The 16,602-nt window shown below is 42.6% G+C and overlaps 3 protein-coding genes across 4 annotated transcripts; 1 reads left to right on the top strand and 2 right to left on the bottom strand.

Moving 5' to 3' along the window:
• Position 1: 1 nt before the first annotated feature.
• On the bottom strand, positions 2–9,051 carry LOC114426630 (TGF-beta receptor type-2-like). The gene is made up of 8 exons (XM_028394158.1): positions 8,851–9,051; positions 5,877–6,024; positions 4,462–4,673; positions 3,647–4,383; positions 3,421–3,558; positions 3,201–3,342; positions 2,899–3,026; positions 2–2,738 (listed from the first exon to the last, which is right to left on the bottom strand). The coding sequence occupies exons 1-8, from the start codon at positions 8,903–8,905 to the stop codon at positions 2,556–2,558; spliced, it is 1,743 nt and encodes a 580-aa protein (XP_028249959.1). The 5' UTR covers positions 8,906–9,051; the 3' UTR covers positions 2–2,555.
• Positions 9,052–9,272: 221 nt separating this feature from the next.
• LOC114426663 (TGF-beta receptor type-2-like) lies at positions 9,273–12,212 on the bottom strand. Its single transcript, XM_028394209.1, has 4 exons — positions 12,070–12,212; positions 10,695–10,842; positions 10,342–10,544; positions 9,273–10,267 (listed from the first exon to the last, which is right to left on the bottom strand). Exons 1-4 carry the CDS (start codon positions 12,122–12,124, stop codon positions 10,146–10,148), a joined length of 528 nt encoding a protein of 175 aa, XP_028250010.1. The 5' UTR covers positions 12,125–12,212; the 3' UTR covers positions 9,273–10,145.
• Positions 12,213–12,232: 20 nt separating this feature from the next.
• On the top strand, positions 12,233–15,551 carry LOC114426658 (alpha-aspartyl dipeptidase). 2 transcript variants are annotated; one of them, XM_028394201.1, is made up of 9 exons: positions 12,233–12,363; positions 12,801–12,985; positions 13,544–13,632; positions 14,037–14,111; positions 14,238–14,317; positions 14,417–14,590; positions 15,090–15,149; positions 15,227–15,309; positions 15,387–15,551. In XM_028394201.1, exons 2-9 carry the CDS (start codon positions 12,891–12,893, stop codon positions 15,451–15,453), a joined length of 723 nt encoding a protein of 240 aa, XP_028250002.1. In that variant the 5' UTR covers positions 12,233–12,363; positions 12,801–12,890; the 3' UTR covers positions 15,454–15,551. The 2 variants fall into 2 exon arrangements, with proteins under 2 accessions (XP_028250002.1, XP_028250003.1); XM_028394202.1 differs by lacking the exon at positions 12,233–12,363 and having other exon boundaries at positions 12,768–12,985.
• The last annotated feature ends 1,051 nt before the right edge of the window (positions 15,552–16,602 follow it).

Here is a 16,602-nt window from a genome sequence, read left to right as displayed (position 1 = left end):
CAAAGTATCTCTAAAAACCCACTTTCTATTTTAAAGTTACTTTGTAACAAAGGTGACACATAAACACCAGAATATACTGTGATCAACTCCTAGTGACCACAGAGATGACATTATGTTCATGGATCCTGAAGACCGACAACAGTCTTATGAATGAAGGCTGAGCAGTGAAGAGATGTTAAAAAGTCCACACAGACTGTTTCAGTGCTCTGCACCTGTTACAAACAGTTTTAACATTGCACTAAATTTGAATGACCACATTTTAAACGTTCATCTCAATCACCTGGAAAATCTGACGCCATCTTAGACTTATGGAGAAGAGAGCACCAATGTTCTGTTATTCTGTTAACATTCTGTTGACAATGTTAAAAAAATGCAGTTCCTCATGTGGCCACTTGGGGCTGAAATCTCCATAGAACTGCATGTTAAAATAGTTTAATAAAAGTTTTCTAGATAATTTCCAACTATTTCTCCAAGAATATTGTTTAAATTCTTCTAATAAATCATACACTTGACCTTTGATGTCCTTGTCTCAGGCTGATTTCAGTTCTTTATGTCTGGAGTTATTGGAGGAGTTAATCAGTTACGTACAAACATACTGTTTTCTTAAAGCCTGAAGTCCATAAAACCAAACCTACAAAAGCTACAAGAGCAATAAAACTAACAAAATACGAACAGAGATATAAAAAAAACAGGAACAAACCTGGACAGAGAAGGCAGGAGAAACAGAAACTGCTGAAACACTGAGGACTGGGGATCATGGGAACAGGAACAACACAGGTTAACAAGACACAGGTGAAAACAATCAGGGCAGGTAACCAACAAGGAGGGAACCACAAGAGGAAGTTTAACACGCAAAGACATAAGAGGAAACTAGAATTTCAAAATAAGACAGGAAGTGACCTAAAGCAGGCAAAAAAATCAAAGCCAGGAAAACAACTGAGACATGATTCAAAACAACAGACAATAAAAGAAGAGCCCAAGGGCTGCACAGGACCCTGGAGGGGACAGAGACCAGGGACTCAGGGACCAGGGGAATCTGGTCTGTATGTGCATGTTCTCCCGGTGCCGTTGTTCTAATAATATAATATAATCTTTAATCTGACCTTGAGGTTTTTGTCTCAGGCTGTTTGAGGTCTTCTCTTAGTTTCAATGATCCAAACAACATGAAACAGGTTCTACTCTGTAGTTCTGCAGGTTTGTGAGGAGTTTTACTTCCTGTCTGTGTGCTGTGTTCCCACACTCTGTGACAGAGGCTGAAACTTTGAACTTCAGACAGAGTTAAATGTGATTAGTGCTGGAGGATCCAGTCTGACTGAAGTATGAGACTGTGACTGATGGCTGTAAGGGACTAATGAATGAACTCTCTGTCTGATTACATTAACTCCTCTTTGACTCTGGGAAAAATCAGCTGGAAGTAAGACTGAAAGAAAAACCTGTGTCTGTGATTCCACGGCGTAAAGTCCAAGAGGTTAAAACCTAACACTCGCCACACTCAGTGGTCACTATAAGTGCTACATAATGGAATGGTTTGAAACAATTACTGATCCATATAAATATTATATAATACTTAAGCAACATGTTTCTGGTTTGTCACTGTCTGTGAATCTATGCTTACAAAACATCTTTAAATTTAACAGCAGTTTTTCCTCAACAACACGCCTTGACATATTTTGTAAGTAACTGGGCGTTTCTCCTTCATTTTTGTCTGTGTTGTGGTCACACTTTTTTTTTCAGACCCTAATGAGAAAATCGGTCATGTCATGTGACCTCAAGCACAATAAAAAATAAACCAGAAACCCTGACTGTGTGCTATTTTAAGTTCAAATGAAAACAGTTAAAAGACTCATCAAAGTCATTTCTGAAGTCAAAAAGGAAAAATTAAGATTAAGATTATGTAACCCTAACCCATACTAATCAATTCCCAAATGTACTAAAATACAGGTTTGAAAGTGGCCCTCAGTGAAAATGAAGCTTACTTGTGTAGTTTGTTAGAATGTGTGACTTCCTCTGAGACTGAAATGTATCTGAAAGATGACTGTAGCTCTACACAAGCTGTACAAAAACAAACTTAATCGTCAAAAAGAACAACAGAATGATGATGTCATCATGTAGTGGTTTGTATTCAGTAAACTGTGAGCACTTTGGATGACCTTCTTTTCCTTTTCCATGTCCCAGCAACAACACAAACTTCATAATAATTATGTATAAAACTTTCAGGCCCTGTAATTATTGACTGTCTGGAGTCAGATAACTGCATGTAGTGCCTTCTAATCAGGCACAAATGTACTCCACAGGGTTATTCATACATGTATAGTAATGAACACTATTACATAAAAATACAACAAAACAAAAATGGAGACCAGCTCCAAAGAAATGAATTATTTTCATACAACAAACTGAGTGTGCGTCTCTGCCAGCAGATCTATAGCAGGAGTCAGATCCAGAACCAGTGTCAGGCAGGGGATCATGGGATATGACCTGTAGTGCCTCTTTGTACCTGTAGGAGGAGGAGGAGGAGGAGTGAATCCAGTCATTGTGGAGTCCTTCTCGTCTCCTTACTCCTGCCCCCCTCCTTCCTGCTCACCTTCCTCCCCTCTCTCCCCCTCTCCTTCTTCCTCCTCCTCTTTGTCCCCCTGCTGAAGGGCGTTTAATCGCTCCACCACACAGTGAGCAGTGAGTCTGGCCTCAGGGTCATGATCCCAGCACTCAACGATAGTTGAGCAGAAGACGCTCATCCCCTGTTGGACAGCGAGACAGTTGAAGACACAAACTAACACTAACAAGAGTAAAAAACTCAAAGGGTCTATGAGTGATTATCATTATCATTAGTAGTATTTTGGAGGTTATTTTGTGACTCGTGGTATTGTGTTGTTGTGTTGCAGTTGGACTCTTTCTGACCTGGTGCTGCAACCACGCTGACGGGATGTCCGGCCGGCCCCGGTCCCTCAGCACCAGGTCTCTCATACTCTCCACACACGGCTGCTCACAAACTTTGGAACCAAACGCCGGCTCATAGCTCTTCACCTCTGCACCAACACAAATATCAACATACACAAACCTATTCAACTACACATTTGTTTACAGCTGGAAACACTCTGATTACCTTGGACTGGCCAATATCGAGGACTGAGCTTATCACCTGAGTTCCTGAGTGTAAAAAAAAGCACAGGCAGACAGGCAGTTCTCTTGTTGTCTCTTACCTCCGATAGCGTGACAGCGGGAGGACATCTCCCACAGGACCAGAGCCATGGAGTACACATCCATCTGTTTGAAGGCCTCGAGGTCTTCCAGGTTCACCCTGGACTCAAGCACCTCAGGTGCCATGTAGCGCGCTGTCCCAACCTGGACAGGAGGAATCCACACATACAGGTCATGATACATACAGATGAGCCATTGGTGCATTCAGCCCACACAGCTCACCTGTCCGCTGTTGGCGAAGTCATCCACCGTGAGGGAGAGGTCCAACCTTAAAGCCAGACCAAAGTCACACAGTGCGCACTCCTTCCTGTTCTTTACCACAACATTACTGCCCTTTAGATCCCGATGGGCGACTGGCACCTACCGTACAGGAGACCAGCAACAAAAATCATGATCATCAAGACTGGTACAAATACTCAAATCAGCATGCAGCTTATGTTGAGTTTACCTTTGGTGCCCCGCTTGGTGTGGTGTCACTGTGGAGGTGAGCCACTCCTTTAGCAATGCTGCCTGCCATGGCAACAAGCTCCTCCCAGCTCAGGATGTTAGATGCGAGGAAGTCCTGCAGGTTTCCAAGGCTGTGATAGGCCAAAACCAGCCAATAAGTCCGGAGCGTGTGTCCCGGTGGACCCCTTTCCTCAGCTGCCAGGAATCGCACCACGTTGTCATGCTGCAACTCAGAATCTGAGAAGATGGAACACTCGTTCCTCCACGAGGCATATTCAACAGCTGGAAACACCTTCACCGCCACCGTTTCATAGCTGCTGACTCCGCCTCTCTCACCCTGCAGCAGGCGTCCTCTCCATACCTCCGCAAAGCGCCCCTTCCCCACCAGCCCCTCCAACTTGATGGGCAGCAGTTCGACTGGCTGGCCCTGCCAGTCTGTCATAATGGTGTCATTGTTATGAGATGGCACCTTAGCATTAGACTCCTCCTGTTCAGTCCCAGGACCCATCACTCCTCCTCCTCTATCTCCTTGGGCACCACGTGGCAGGTCCAAAGCCTGGTAGAGCTCTGGGGTGCATTTGGTAGCCCAGTCAGGGCGCACAGGAGGACCGGGTTTGTCAGGGTGGCGTATGCGGTAGAAGTAAAAGGCAACCGTGGCAACTATGGCAACCAGGATAGGAGGCACCAAACTGACCACCACCACGGGGATCACATCCTTACTCTGCAGCCTGGAGAAACCTGCAAGAACAAATACTGTCACTCACTCATTCATCTGTGTTCTCATCCATTCATCAGTTCACCCCTCCCTTTGTTTACCATTGGCTCCCTTGTCGAAGATGAGTTTGTCGTTACATTCGTGATCACCCTGGCAGCCGCAGACCATCATGTCTCCATCCTCTGCAGGCTGTGGGACCACGTGACACTCCCGGGAGGTGAAGTTCAGCAGCAGGCCAGGGTCAACGCCCTCCAGTGGCAGAGTGGGGCGGTGACACATTGTTTGTACCATCACTGTGTTGTTAGTCTTCCTCCTGAAAAATAGGGCAAACGAAAAAACTAATTATCACATAATTTGCTTGATTCATTAACAGAAGAGGCCTGAGATCTGTCTGTAAGGGTCAGACCAGGTGAGACAGTTCTCACAAATGAACAGCATTAAAAGCAGCTTTAGCATGTCTGCTTATTTCTGTGCCACCACAAAGTTCTTTAAAACCTTCACTTCTCAACATAGAATCTGAAGTGAGATGGGAAGTAGCTCAAACTTGTAACTAAAAACAGTACATGAGTAAAATAAGGGAAGTAGGACACTGAGTGTGAGCTTGGCCTGGATGAACTCGTTCCCCTCTGCTCTCTTCTCCTCTGTCAGTTCTTTCTTATCTCTGGTTTCCTGTAGAAGCCTGGGAGGGTCGGCTGGGCGTGCTGACGTGAACAGGAAATGAGATGGGGGTGCAGCAAGGGGGATCCCAGCACCAATCAGCAAAAACTTTCCAGTCATAAAGGCAGCAGTGGCAGTGGAGTGGTGAGGAGGTTTCAAGCTCCACGGATTCTGTCTAACATGGAAAACAACTGAGAGGAACCGAGTACGAAAACACTAAGGCACGAGTTTCTTCATGTGTTTTTTTCCTGCAACAGTAGCACTGAGAGAAATCACTTCATGATGTTTCATAATGATGATCAAAAACATGCTGGAGCAGCTCAGCTGTACTCTTCTATTCTCTGCTGGCTCACTTTGAAGAATAACAATGATGTCCCAGCATTTTTATGGACACAGAGTGCTTTGGGATATATTATTTTTTGTTTATTTCACTTCTCTTTTACTGAACAAGGAACATAAATCACTAAACATTTATCCAGATAAAGACACGACTAAAGGAAAAGGAAAAATGTGAGTGTACGTCTGTTGTTCTGCAATGTACTACTTTGACAGCTCCATAAACCTGTAAAGGTAAAAATGCAAAACAACAAAAGAAGATACACAACAACCAATAAAAAAACACAAAACAACACAAGAGGATACACAACAACCAATAAAAAACAGAGGAGGATACACAACAACCACCCAGAGATACAAAACAACAACAACATACATGTTACCACTGTAAGGCTCCAAACAGCCACTCAACATAAACATCATCTACAGATCACTATATTGATCAATCAATCTACAAACTTGAACCTGTGGTGTGTGTTTTCATGGTGTGTTTTAGGTCTACTGTAATTAAGAAGAGTCTCACCATATGGCGATGCAGATCTCCTCAGTGATGTTGCAGAAGGAGGACAGGTTGCAGCCACTACTGCAGACGCTGTCTTTGCACACTGGACTGGACACGTCACACCACTTACAATAGTTGTAGTTCAGCCTGAATGAGCGGACCGGGATACCTGCAGGGCGACAGACACAAGTCAGACAGCAGCATGGGACATTCCAACAAAGTCAGATTTATGTGGGGAATGACATGCATATTTATAGGGTACAGTTCTTAGATTTAGGCAGCTCAGTGTGTGTGTGTGTGCTGTGTACAGCATCATATCATATAAGCAGGATATGGGTGTGTTTCTTTAAACCTAAACAACATTCGCATGCAGCCAAACAAGCTGAAGCAAAACTCACTTTCATCACAGTATTTGTGTTTTGTTGTCGCTGTGTATCTGAATATCTGCAGTGTGTGTGTGTGTGTGTCTGTGCTTCCCTGCCACATCATGATCACACCCAGATGACACAAAAATGACAGCTCAACAAAAACACTACACACTGTCCTTCTACACTTGTGAGGACCCTGAAGGTATCATCACATAAAATACTCACTCAAAATGTTCAGTATGTAAAAGTACTGCCAGGCATCTAAAGTACTTTTTCCCAGCAGCTTTTTGCTTAAAAAAATAAATAAATGTAGTGGAAAAATATATTAAAGTCAAAGCATAAAGTGATATAAAATGTGTGGGTCCTCACAAAGATACACACAGAACAAATACACACACAAACAGAGATGCCAGTGTTGCATGCATATCTGCGTAAACACTCAGTCAATTACACACACAAACCCAAACCACACTGCATCATAATTATGTACACACATACAGCATTCTACACATAAACATACAGCACTTCATTACACATACACACACACACACACACACAGCAGAAGCTGTTCCAGATGTTTCTTCCAACTGAGGTGAAGACAAAGGAAGAAAAAAAAACAGAAAGAGCTGAGAAGCAAAAACTCACTGTAATTAAAATCAGCAGCACATTGTGTGCACACACACACACACACACTTAAAGCTATCTTTGTGAGGGCCAGTGTGAGTCTGTGGAAAACACGTACAGCTGGTACCATGATATAACAGTTCAGAAATAGCTGTAAAAACAAAACAAAGGCTAAAAAAGACTTTTAAAAAGATATTAGCATACAAACTAAAATGAGCATAGCTTAAATGTGTGCAAAGTGCACAAAAATGCTCAATATGTTGTGGTATAGATATCTTTATTACCATAAAAAATAAAATGACTGCTATTTTATGCCTGTTCTTTTTTTAATTTTCAAACTTGTTTATTTATTAAGGTCATTTTCAATGTAAGTTAATGATCAACGATAAAGATTTTGTAAAATAAATGTGAATAATGTGACACCAATCCAAAAAATTAATAGTTGTGGACAATAAAACTAAAGATAAAATACTAAGTAACTATCATTAAATCTTAACTATTTCTGCACAATATGTTGTTCTCAGTCGTCCCTCTGAGGTCACTGAGGTTACGTTCAGGGCCGGCGGCCTCAGGAGGCATTGTGTCAGCGAGGGTCCTCACAAGGACAGACCTACAAACATGAGCGTGAGCTCCTCCAGGAATAAATTGAAGCCAGCAGTGAGCTGCGCTCAGAGCCAAGTTAGCATCCAGTGCTCCGCCCTCAAAGGCTCATGGGAAAACGAAGCACTCCACACTCAGAGGAGGCCCTCTCTATCACAACTGCCGGTTTATTCACTACACACACACAAAAGATTTATGTGCATACACACAGCACTCAGGTCACTGTGTGTTTTATGTCCCAAAGAAGAAGAGTTTGACTTTTCTGAAAACTTTCTAGCTCACACTTAGACATTCAGATTAATCTTAGCTTAGCTTAGCATAAAGACGAGATCATACTGCCAGCCTGGAAGTGAAGAGAAGCTTTTCTTTGTTGGACCATCTTCAGTTTTTAGATGGTTTGTCTTGTTCTCTGAGGGGAGGATAAAGGAAAGCTACTATGACTGCTGCTTTTGCAGTGGCTGTGTGTGTGTGTGTGTTGTTTTTTTGAACTTTATCCTAAATTGCCATCTAAACAATTACTTGTGCTACACACCCTCCTGTGGATAAAAAGATTCACATCATTTCTTTCCTACAGTTTGTGACCACAAATAAAAAACACTTTGTTCAATTTTTTCTTCGTTAATGTCTCAATGTTTAGCTGCTGTATAATTGACACAAGCACACACTTTCTTCCAGTGCCAGTCTCTGTCTTCTCCAATGTCTTAATCATTGCCAAGAAGCCAGTGTGTGTGTGTGTGTGTGTGTGTGTGTGTGTGTGTGTGTGTGTGTGTGTGTGTGTGTGTGTGTGTGTGTGTGTGTTTATTCATAAGGCATTTCAGATACACTCACTCTTTGTTAAATATGAGATAATGGGCTGCTTTTAAAGACTGTGATGAAAACACATTGATTTACAGCACAGACCCACATTTATAACACAACTATAATACGTCATGCTTTTATTTTGAAATATATTTTCTAATTTAATCAGTTTAAATCCAAGAGAATATTTAGTTTCTCATAAAAAACAGTTTATACCATGATTACTGAGTCTGAGTATTAATCAGATATCTGTGGATGAGGATTTCCTCAGCAACATGTGTGAACCAATCAAGATTCAGAATTTTGCCACATGAGACAATAAAATAGCTCCACCTGCAGGATCAATAATCAAAAAGTAAGTTTTACTACACAAACTGTTACTGCTGATACTTTATGGTGACCATAAAACTTTTACTAGTGATACTTCAATGATGCTGAAACAATCTAACCTGCCTTTTACTTTCAGTACTTTGGACTTTTGTTAAAGTATCCGAGTACTTCTCCCAAAACAAAACCCTCTTCCCTGAGCTCGGCCTTTCAGACCTCCACAAACAGCTCCCAGGAAAAGTAAGTAAGAAAAAGCCCGGAGATAAGGCAGCACTCACAGGCAGTCAGTAGGACGAGGATCCCGGTCCAACCCGTCCGGCACCGAGACATCATTAGCGGGCGAAGTCGTGCCGGAGAAAGCAACGGGCGCTCGATCAGTCGTGGTGTCCGTGTGTCGGTGTTCAGCCCCGGTTCCTCAACGTAAAATCTCTCATGTATGCAGAGAGAGAAGTCCAGATGTTTTTCATCCAGATGTGGCTTCGCCCCGCCCCCCGCTGCTGCTGCTGCCTCCGTTTCTGCGCCTGACTCCTCCACGGAGTGACGCACAGCGGCGGAACCAGAACTGTGTCAGTGGAGGAGCGCTGGTTACAGACACAACGATCTGCTTTAAGATGCTTTTAAACTTCAGACGACTTATAAAAAAGTGTTATAAAACTTTATTGACAAGGTTGAAACAGGAGAAACGAGTTAAAACAAAATATTTGTTTTTGTATTTTTCTTGATTCATACATTTTATTCATAATGTCACAATTAAATATTTACAAGCAGAAAATTAACATATTTCACTGTTTTTTTGTTTTTCAATACAAGATATTAATATTTTTAAGAGTAATTTTAGTAATTAAAAAAAATACTTTCAAAATCAAATCAAATGATATATTTTAAACTGAATAATGACTGTATTTGTTTTCAGCTTTCAGTATTTTTTCTGCATAAGCCTCCCTGTTTTTCCCCATGAGCACCAGGGCCACCACAAGGCACATTCAAAGCCCGGCAGAGCTCTGTTGTGTGTTTGGTGGGAACACAACAGGGTGTTGGCAACTAAGTTAACCCGGACAGGAGCCAGACTGACCATCGTCCTAACTCTGCAGCCCATGAGAAGCCTGCATGAAGAAATACTGTCATAAGAAATAAAGCTGAAACACTGTGAGCTCTAACAGGTTTATTCCAGCTCATTAGTCAGACTACAATGAAACCACAACACAGGAAGAAGGGTAAGATGATGAAGAAGAGGAAGCCTTTAACCTCATGGAACTGGTCCAGGGTTTACAGCAGGAGGTGGTGGAGATGAGAAGATGTTCTCAGAGCTTTATTTTGTGTAGAAGTGATGCATTACAGTCAGAAGAAGAAACGATGCATGCCTCCTCTGACACCAGGAAACACCCGGTGTTGTTGTGCTGCAGCTGAGAATCTCCACAATGTGTGATCCACTGCTGGAAACCATCACTGCCACAGTTCAAAAGTCGCTGACTCCACCTCTCTTGTCCTTAAGGAGGTGTGCTCTCCACACTCTGCCACCTGACATGTAAAAGTCTGGCAGAGCTCTAAGGGGTGTTTGGTGGGCCAGTGAGGGTTAACTGCCTCGTCGTTTATAGTAGAAGTACAACGTGACAGCAGTAACTATGGTAACCAGGACAGGAGACAGACTGATCACCACCACCAGGATCAAATCCCTACCCCGCAGTCCAGAGAGTTCTGCAGAGACAAATCAATTCATTCATTCACCTGTTCATCAATTCAGTCATCCATCTGTCCATCCATTTGTTTACCTTTGTGAAGGTGGAATTCATCGTTACACTCGTCACTGTCGCAGCCACAAACCATCACAGCTCCCTCCTTGGTCGGCTGTGGGACCATGTGACACTCAGTGGAGACAGAGTTCAGAAGCCGAAGCCCAGGATCAACGCCCTCCAGAGGCAGAGTGCGGTTATGACACATTGTTTGCACTGTCACCGTGTTATTGGTCTCCCTCCTGAAAAAGAGGACAAATATGAAAGCAAATTATGAAACAACAGTCCAAAGCAAACAGAAACAAACAGATGAAAACCCACTATCTTCAACACACAACATGTATGTGTGTCCTGCAAAGTACCTACAAAGTGTCTGTAAATGAAAGTCTCACCATATGGCGACGCAGATGTCTTCATAGCTGAAGCAAATAGCAACCATATCGCAGTTACTGCGGCAGACACCGGCTTTACAAACTGGACTGGACCCATCACAAACCATGCAGAGAGGAGGTGACTGAGAGACCATGACAGACTGCAGACCTGCAGGGAGACAGATGAATAAAGCAAATAAGCACCAAAATCAAAGCTCAAGCATTTACCCCACAGGTTCACTGTTCACTGGACTACAAGGCTAAAGCAATAAAGATTCATGATTGTAAACAAATAATAACATTAGCATAAATGAGCATATGCTAGCAGCAAGCTGTAGCCTACATATTCCTATTAACATAACAGCATAAGACAAAAACAAACAAAAAAATGCATATTTCTACATTATTCAGATCAGTTTTAGAGTCAAAGATGGAAAAGATGTGATGATCATAAAGTTTTTGTAGAAATCCAAACGAGTTGAGACAAACACTGTGCCTTTGAATCATCCTACAAAATTTCTTAGAATGCTGCCGTGGATGACGTGGATTTCCCTAAAGCTTCAGCCTGGAAAAGTTCCAGGACGTAGGGTATGTCATGATGCAGACTGTCTTAAAGGAGTCGGTCTCATCGTCTGAGGCAGGCATACATCACAGCTAGCAGCTTTACACCAGGTAGTGGTGCTCCTTAATGTGCATCACACTTTTTATATATTTCAGTATTCTGGCCTGCTTTACATTTCAAGCATTTATGCTGAAATATTTAAATCATTTTACTATATTTTTATAGCTCCACTTCCACAGCAGCTGGTCTGCTCTGTGGTCCTCTTCTGCAAATACTTTAATAAATAAATGGAAGAGCCATAGGCTATAAAATGAATTACATATTAGTTTTCTTTGTTTCCAAAAGCAGCATTATAATATTTTTTTTTGTTACATATTAATGCTGTGCCTTAGTATAGTAAACAGCCTCAGCTCCTCTCTTCCTTTTCTGTAGTTTAAAACTACTGTAAATAAATACATAAATGGGACATACTGCTATTTATATCTACATATGTAATATAAATGGCTTTCCAAATAGAAATAGAGATCCAGATAACAATATTCACCTAACTGTCATGGTGTTCTGTTCAATAATGCTGCCAGTAACATGACTCAACAGGAGAGTCTAGCCTAAACCCTAATCATAACCTTAAACACGCAATGTAGCCTAACTCAAATCAACAGAATACCGTTTCAGTTCAGCCCTGGTCTTTCTAACTTGTACCAGACTGCCATGGCGGGTTGTTGGCCTACTTCTACTTTAATAAAGTTGCTGATTTGTCCTCCTCCACCCTTCCACTCAGCCTTTCAGACCAGAGAGGGGGGAGAGAGAACCCAGAGATCAGGCGGCACTCACAGGCAGGCAGTAGGATGAGGATCCCGGTCCAGCACGTCCTGCACTGACCCATCATCGGCGGTAGAAGTCGGTCTGAGAAACGAAGGGGCGCCGTTAGGTCAAACTCCTAAACTGCTCGGCATCTGTCAGTGCTGATAGCGTATTCAATATGCGAAGAGACAAGTCCAGATGTTTTTCATTCAAGTGCCCCCCCCCCCCACCCCGCGTTTGTAGCCCACGCCTGACTTCCCGACATGTGTGACGCAGAGCAGAAACCAGGACTGAACGCTGAACTCCAAAGAATCCTCAGTACAGGTGTGTGTCGTTCATTGAGGAGATGAACCGAAAATGATTTCATGTTATTATATTATAATATATCCTATTATAATAAAACAGTGATACAGTGATACCAGGAATCAGAGGTCTGTTAACAGAAGAAGGGAAAGCTGTTATGATAGATTAAGGCAGCAGAGGAAACTTTTATTGTGAAAGAATTTCACCGGAAGTAGGCTACTAGGGTTGTACCGCAGGTTAAAAAGACGAAAACACAACCCCTAATAATAATAATAATAATAATAATAATAATAATAAATTTATATTTAGAACTACAAATATTAAAAGTTGCTGATGGTTTGTAGTTTTGGAAGAACAGACCCGCGTTTCCGGTGACACACACGCACGCACGCACGCACGCACACACACACACACACACACACACAGTTTATGTGTGTGTGATATCTGTGGAATCACAGCTGAACTCTGACCCGGACCTCTGGACTCCGCTGCCGCCGGGGTTCTTCCGCCTCTGAGCCGGAGCTCCGACAGTCCTTCATCGTCCCGTCATGAAGAGGAGGCTCCTGCTGGTGTCCAACTCCACCCTGCACGGCAGCGGGTACCTGGCCCACTGTCAGCAGCAGATCTCAGACTTCTTCGGGAAGTAAGTTTACTGCAGCTAAACACAGAGTTCAGACAAGAAGCGAGTGAGTCACACAGACAGGCAGCGAGCTCCATTCATAGAACAGAGAGTTTAGAGCTTGTGTCGTCATTCAGCCAGCTGATGTAGATTCATACAATGTTTGGGGTTTTCTGTACAACAAGAGTCACGTGGAACATTCGGCACACAAAAATCAGCTGATAACATCAGTAGATGTAGATCAGGGCTGATCTGTTTTTGAATAAGTCTTCTATCAATTGCTTAACAGCTATTAAAAACGACAGATTTGTCAGCGGAGTTCTGCAAAAAGTTAAATCCACGGTGAACCATTAAATCTGTGCTAATGTTCTCAAAAATGTACTTAAACAGAGCAGAGGCTCCTGCAGCGCTTCAGTGTCAGACTATAAACTTTATGGACACTTAGGTGATAAAGATCTGGAGTTCTGTCAGTGTAGTGTGCAGATATTTGACATTTGGTCAAATTATCCTATAAATGTTCCAATGTATTCACTCACTGCACCCCTGTGTGTGTGTGTGTGTGTGTGTGTGTGTGTGTTTCAGGGATGTGAAGAGAGTACTGTTTGTTCCTTATGCTCTCCATGACAGAGACGCCTACACCAGGACAGCCAGGGACAAGCTGAAGACTCTGGGTAGGACTGTGTTAAACATTCATCAGTTTATGGTGTTATGTAATAATATGTCTCAATAATATGTCTGTATCATTAGATAGTCCCTCTTTATATTTTCTTTTGTGTGGTAATTTTTCAGATTCATTGTGCTTTTTACTGTTTTATGCATTTTTGTGTCTTTGTATATTGTTGTACAGGTTTTATAGTGTTGTGTTTTTCTGTGTGTTGTTGTACTTGTGTAAAGGTAAATCAGCTGTGTGTTATTATGTGCACTGATGCTGTTTTTTGGTGTAGTTTTGTAGGATGAATCCACTTTTTTCTTTCTCTTGTTGCATGGTTGCTCTCTGTGTCGTCCCACCCTGTGTTTTTTTGTGAAGGTGGATCAGCTGTGTGCCGTATGTGCTAACAGGTGATGTTTCCCGCAGGTTATGAGGTGGACGGCATCCACGAGGCCTCGGATCCCGTCGAGGCCATTCGGAAGGCTGAGGGCATCTTTATTGGTGAGTAATGACCCTGTCTGCTCTCTGCTGTGCGGCCTCTCTTCCCTCTTTCACTTCCAGCTTCTTCTTCCTGTTTTCTCTCTCATTCCTTCACTGCACCCCCTCACTTAGTGTTTCTGTTTGTAGGAGGAGGAAACACCTTCCGGCTGCTGAAGAGCCTTTATGACAACAAGGTGCTGACGGAGATCAGGAAGAGAGTGATGGAGGTGAAGCACACATTAATGTCATTATCATTATCAAAACGCCACAAACACCCATAATGCAACACTAGAATCAATCACAGGATCCTCCCCCTTTCTCTCCAGGATGGTGTCCCCTACATGGGCTCCAGCGCTGGCACTAACGTGGCCACAGTCAGCATCAACACCACCAATGACATGCCCATCGTCTACCCTCCATCCTTCTCCGCCATCGGCCTCGTCCCCTTCAACATCAACCCACACTACCTGGACCCCGACCCCAACAGCCGCCACATGGGGGTGAGCCGCTCGATCAGTAATCCTGTTTAAAGAGTCACTGACTTGTTTAAACTTTCACAGGATAAGACTGCAGCAGTGTAACAGGACACAGCATTTGTCAGCTATTTAAAGTGATAATTTTGCTTATCAATAGCTATAAACCTGCTATATCAGCACTATCAGCACCTCAGTCTTTGATCACTGCCTTCAGGTCAAAGAAGAGCTGACATGTTTAAGACTGCTGTGCGTTGTTAAGGACACAGCTCCTCCTAGTGGTCACTGTTGGTTACTGCAAACTGTAAAATCAATATGTTTGTGTTGTTATAATAATACATCATAGATTTTTCAGCACTATGTACCTCAGTCAGTTTTAGCACATTACAGTAATAGTTCTCACTTTATTCATGGTTCCACAACAAACAGGAAGTGCTAATAACTCAACATCCTTTTAATTGTCTGTATTTTGACTTTGTTGTGATTCATTACCTTAGAAAACATACTTAACCTACTTCTTGTGCAGGAGACAAGGGAGCAGAGGATCACACAGTACCACGAAGAGCCTGATACTCCATGTGTCCTGGTGAGTGACAGGAGTCAGAGGTGACAGATGAAACATCAGCTCATATAGCACAGATGTTATTTTGCTGTTGTTTTCAGGGTCTGAGGGAAGGATCCATGCTGCTGGTGGAGGGAAACAAAGCCACACTACTCGGAACCACCAAAGCCAGACTGTTCATCAGGTAACACACACACAGACACACACACAGAGACACCAAGTGAACCTCACTCACATCAATAACATTGACATATGTTTCAGGGGGAAGCCCACAGTGGAGTATGCTCCAGGCACTGACCTCAGCTTCCTGCTGACAGACACTCACTGACCAATCAAAGTAAGGCAGGTGGAGGTGGAGGTCACCATATAGATGACGTTCATTTTTTTTCTGTGAATAAACAGAATAAAATATATTTTTGGCAAACATCCAGTGTGTCTTTGTGGTAAACTCTAACTATACATGCCAAATATTATTTAGCATGTGTCGGGGATGAAATTCCCCTTGTTTCTTCTGATCACCTTCCAGAGTTGGTTTATGAGGAAGGAGCGGATAAATTCTGGTCTCAAGATTACAATTAATTGAACAATGAGGCAGATTCTGAGTCACAGAGCTCTGGGTTGTTGCAACACAAAGAACCAAACAAGAACAACACAAGAACAGAACAACCAACAAGAACGAACAACGCAACAACAACTGGACATAGAATTCACACATTGATATACCACAGGGGCGTTCCTGCCTGCCGGCCCACAGGGGCATCTACTGCCCCCCCTGCAGACCCTGGGTCATACAGCGAATAGACTATTAGTGTTTATTCCCTAATAAGGTAAAGCTTCAATTCCTTAAATCTCATAGGTTGTGAGTCCGATCTAGGGGTGACCATAAACTGGACACTCGGGGAAAAAAACACATTCCTTTAGAATCTGGCTTTTATCAGGTCAAAGGTGCTGCTGTCCTTAGTCTGAATTTATGACCATCTTGTACCAACCGGAGCTCTCTCCAGAGAGCAGAAAAACAACTGATCTCATCTGCCACAGCCTGAACTGCAGAAAACAAAGTTATATGACACACTATGAAATTACTTCTTAATACATTCAGTATCGAATTGATTTTCTATAAAACGTCCTAACACATAAACACTTATGAAAATCACATTATTGAGTGATAAACACATATAAACATGAATACTTCATGTTAGGGGCACACTTCTATATATGTGAACACACACTGCATGGTAACAGTGCAGAATAAATACTTTCACCCTTCACATGTTAGCATAAGCTTACCAGACGAGAGCAACTGGCAGGCGAAATGTGAAAGGTTAGAAATGATAAAAACATTACCGTGCAACGCGCCTGGATTCCTGTGAGGTTACAGTTCAGTACATTCAGCACACTACAGAATACTCAGATTACTTCATAAATAGTTAAGGAGAAACAACACAAAACTCTTAAAAAGAGACTTACTATACACAAA

This window comes from Parambassis ranga, chromosome 21 (genome assembly GCF_900634625.1).
Source record: "Parambassis ranga chromosome 21, fParRan2.1, whole genome shotgun sequence".
Taxonomy (NCBI): Eukaryota; Metazoa; Chordata; class Actinopteri; family Ambassidae; genus Parambassis; species Parambassis ranga.
Note: the sequence above shows the minus strand (reverse complement) of the source record. Positions and strands in the feature narration are given on the sequence as shown.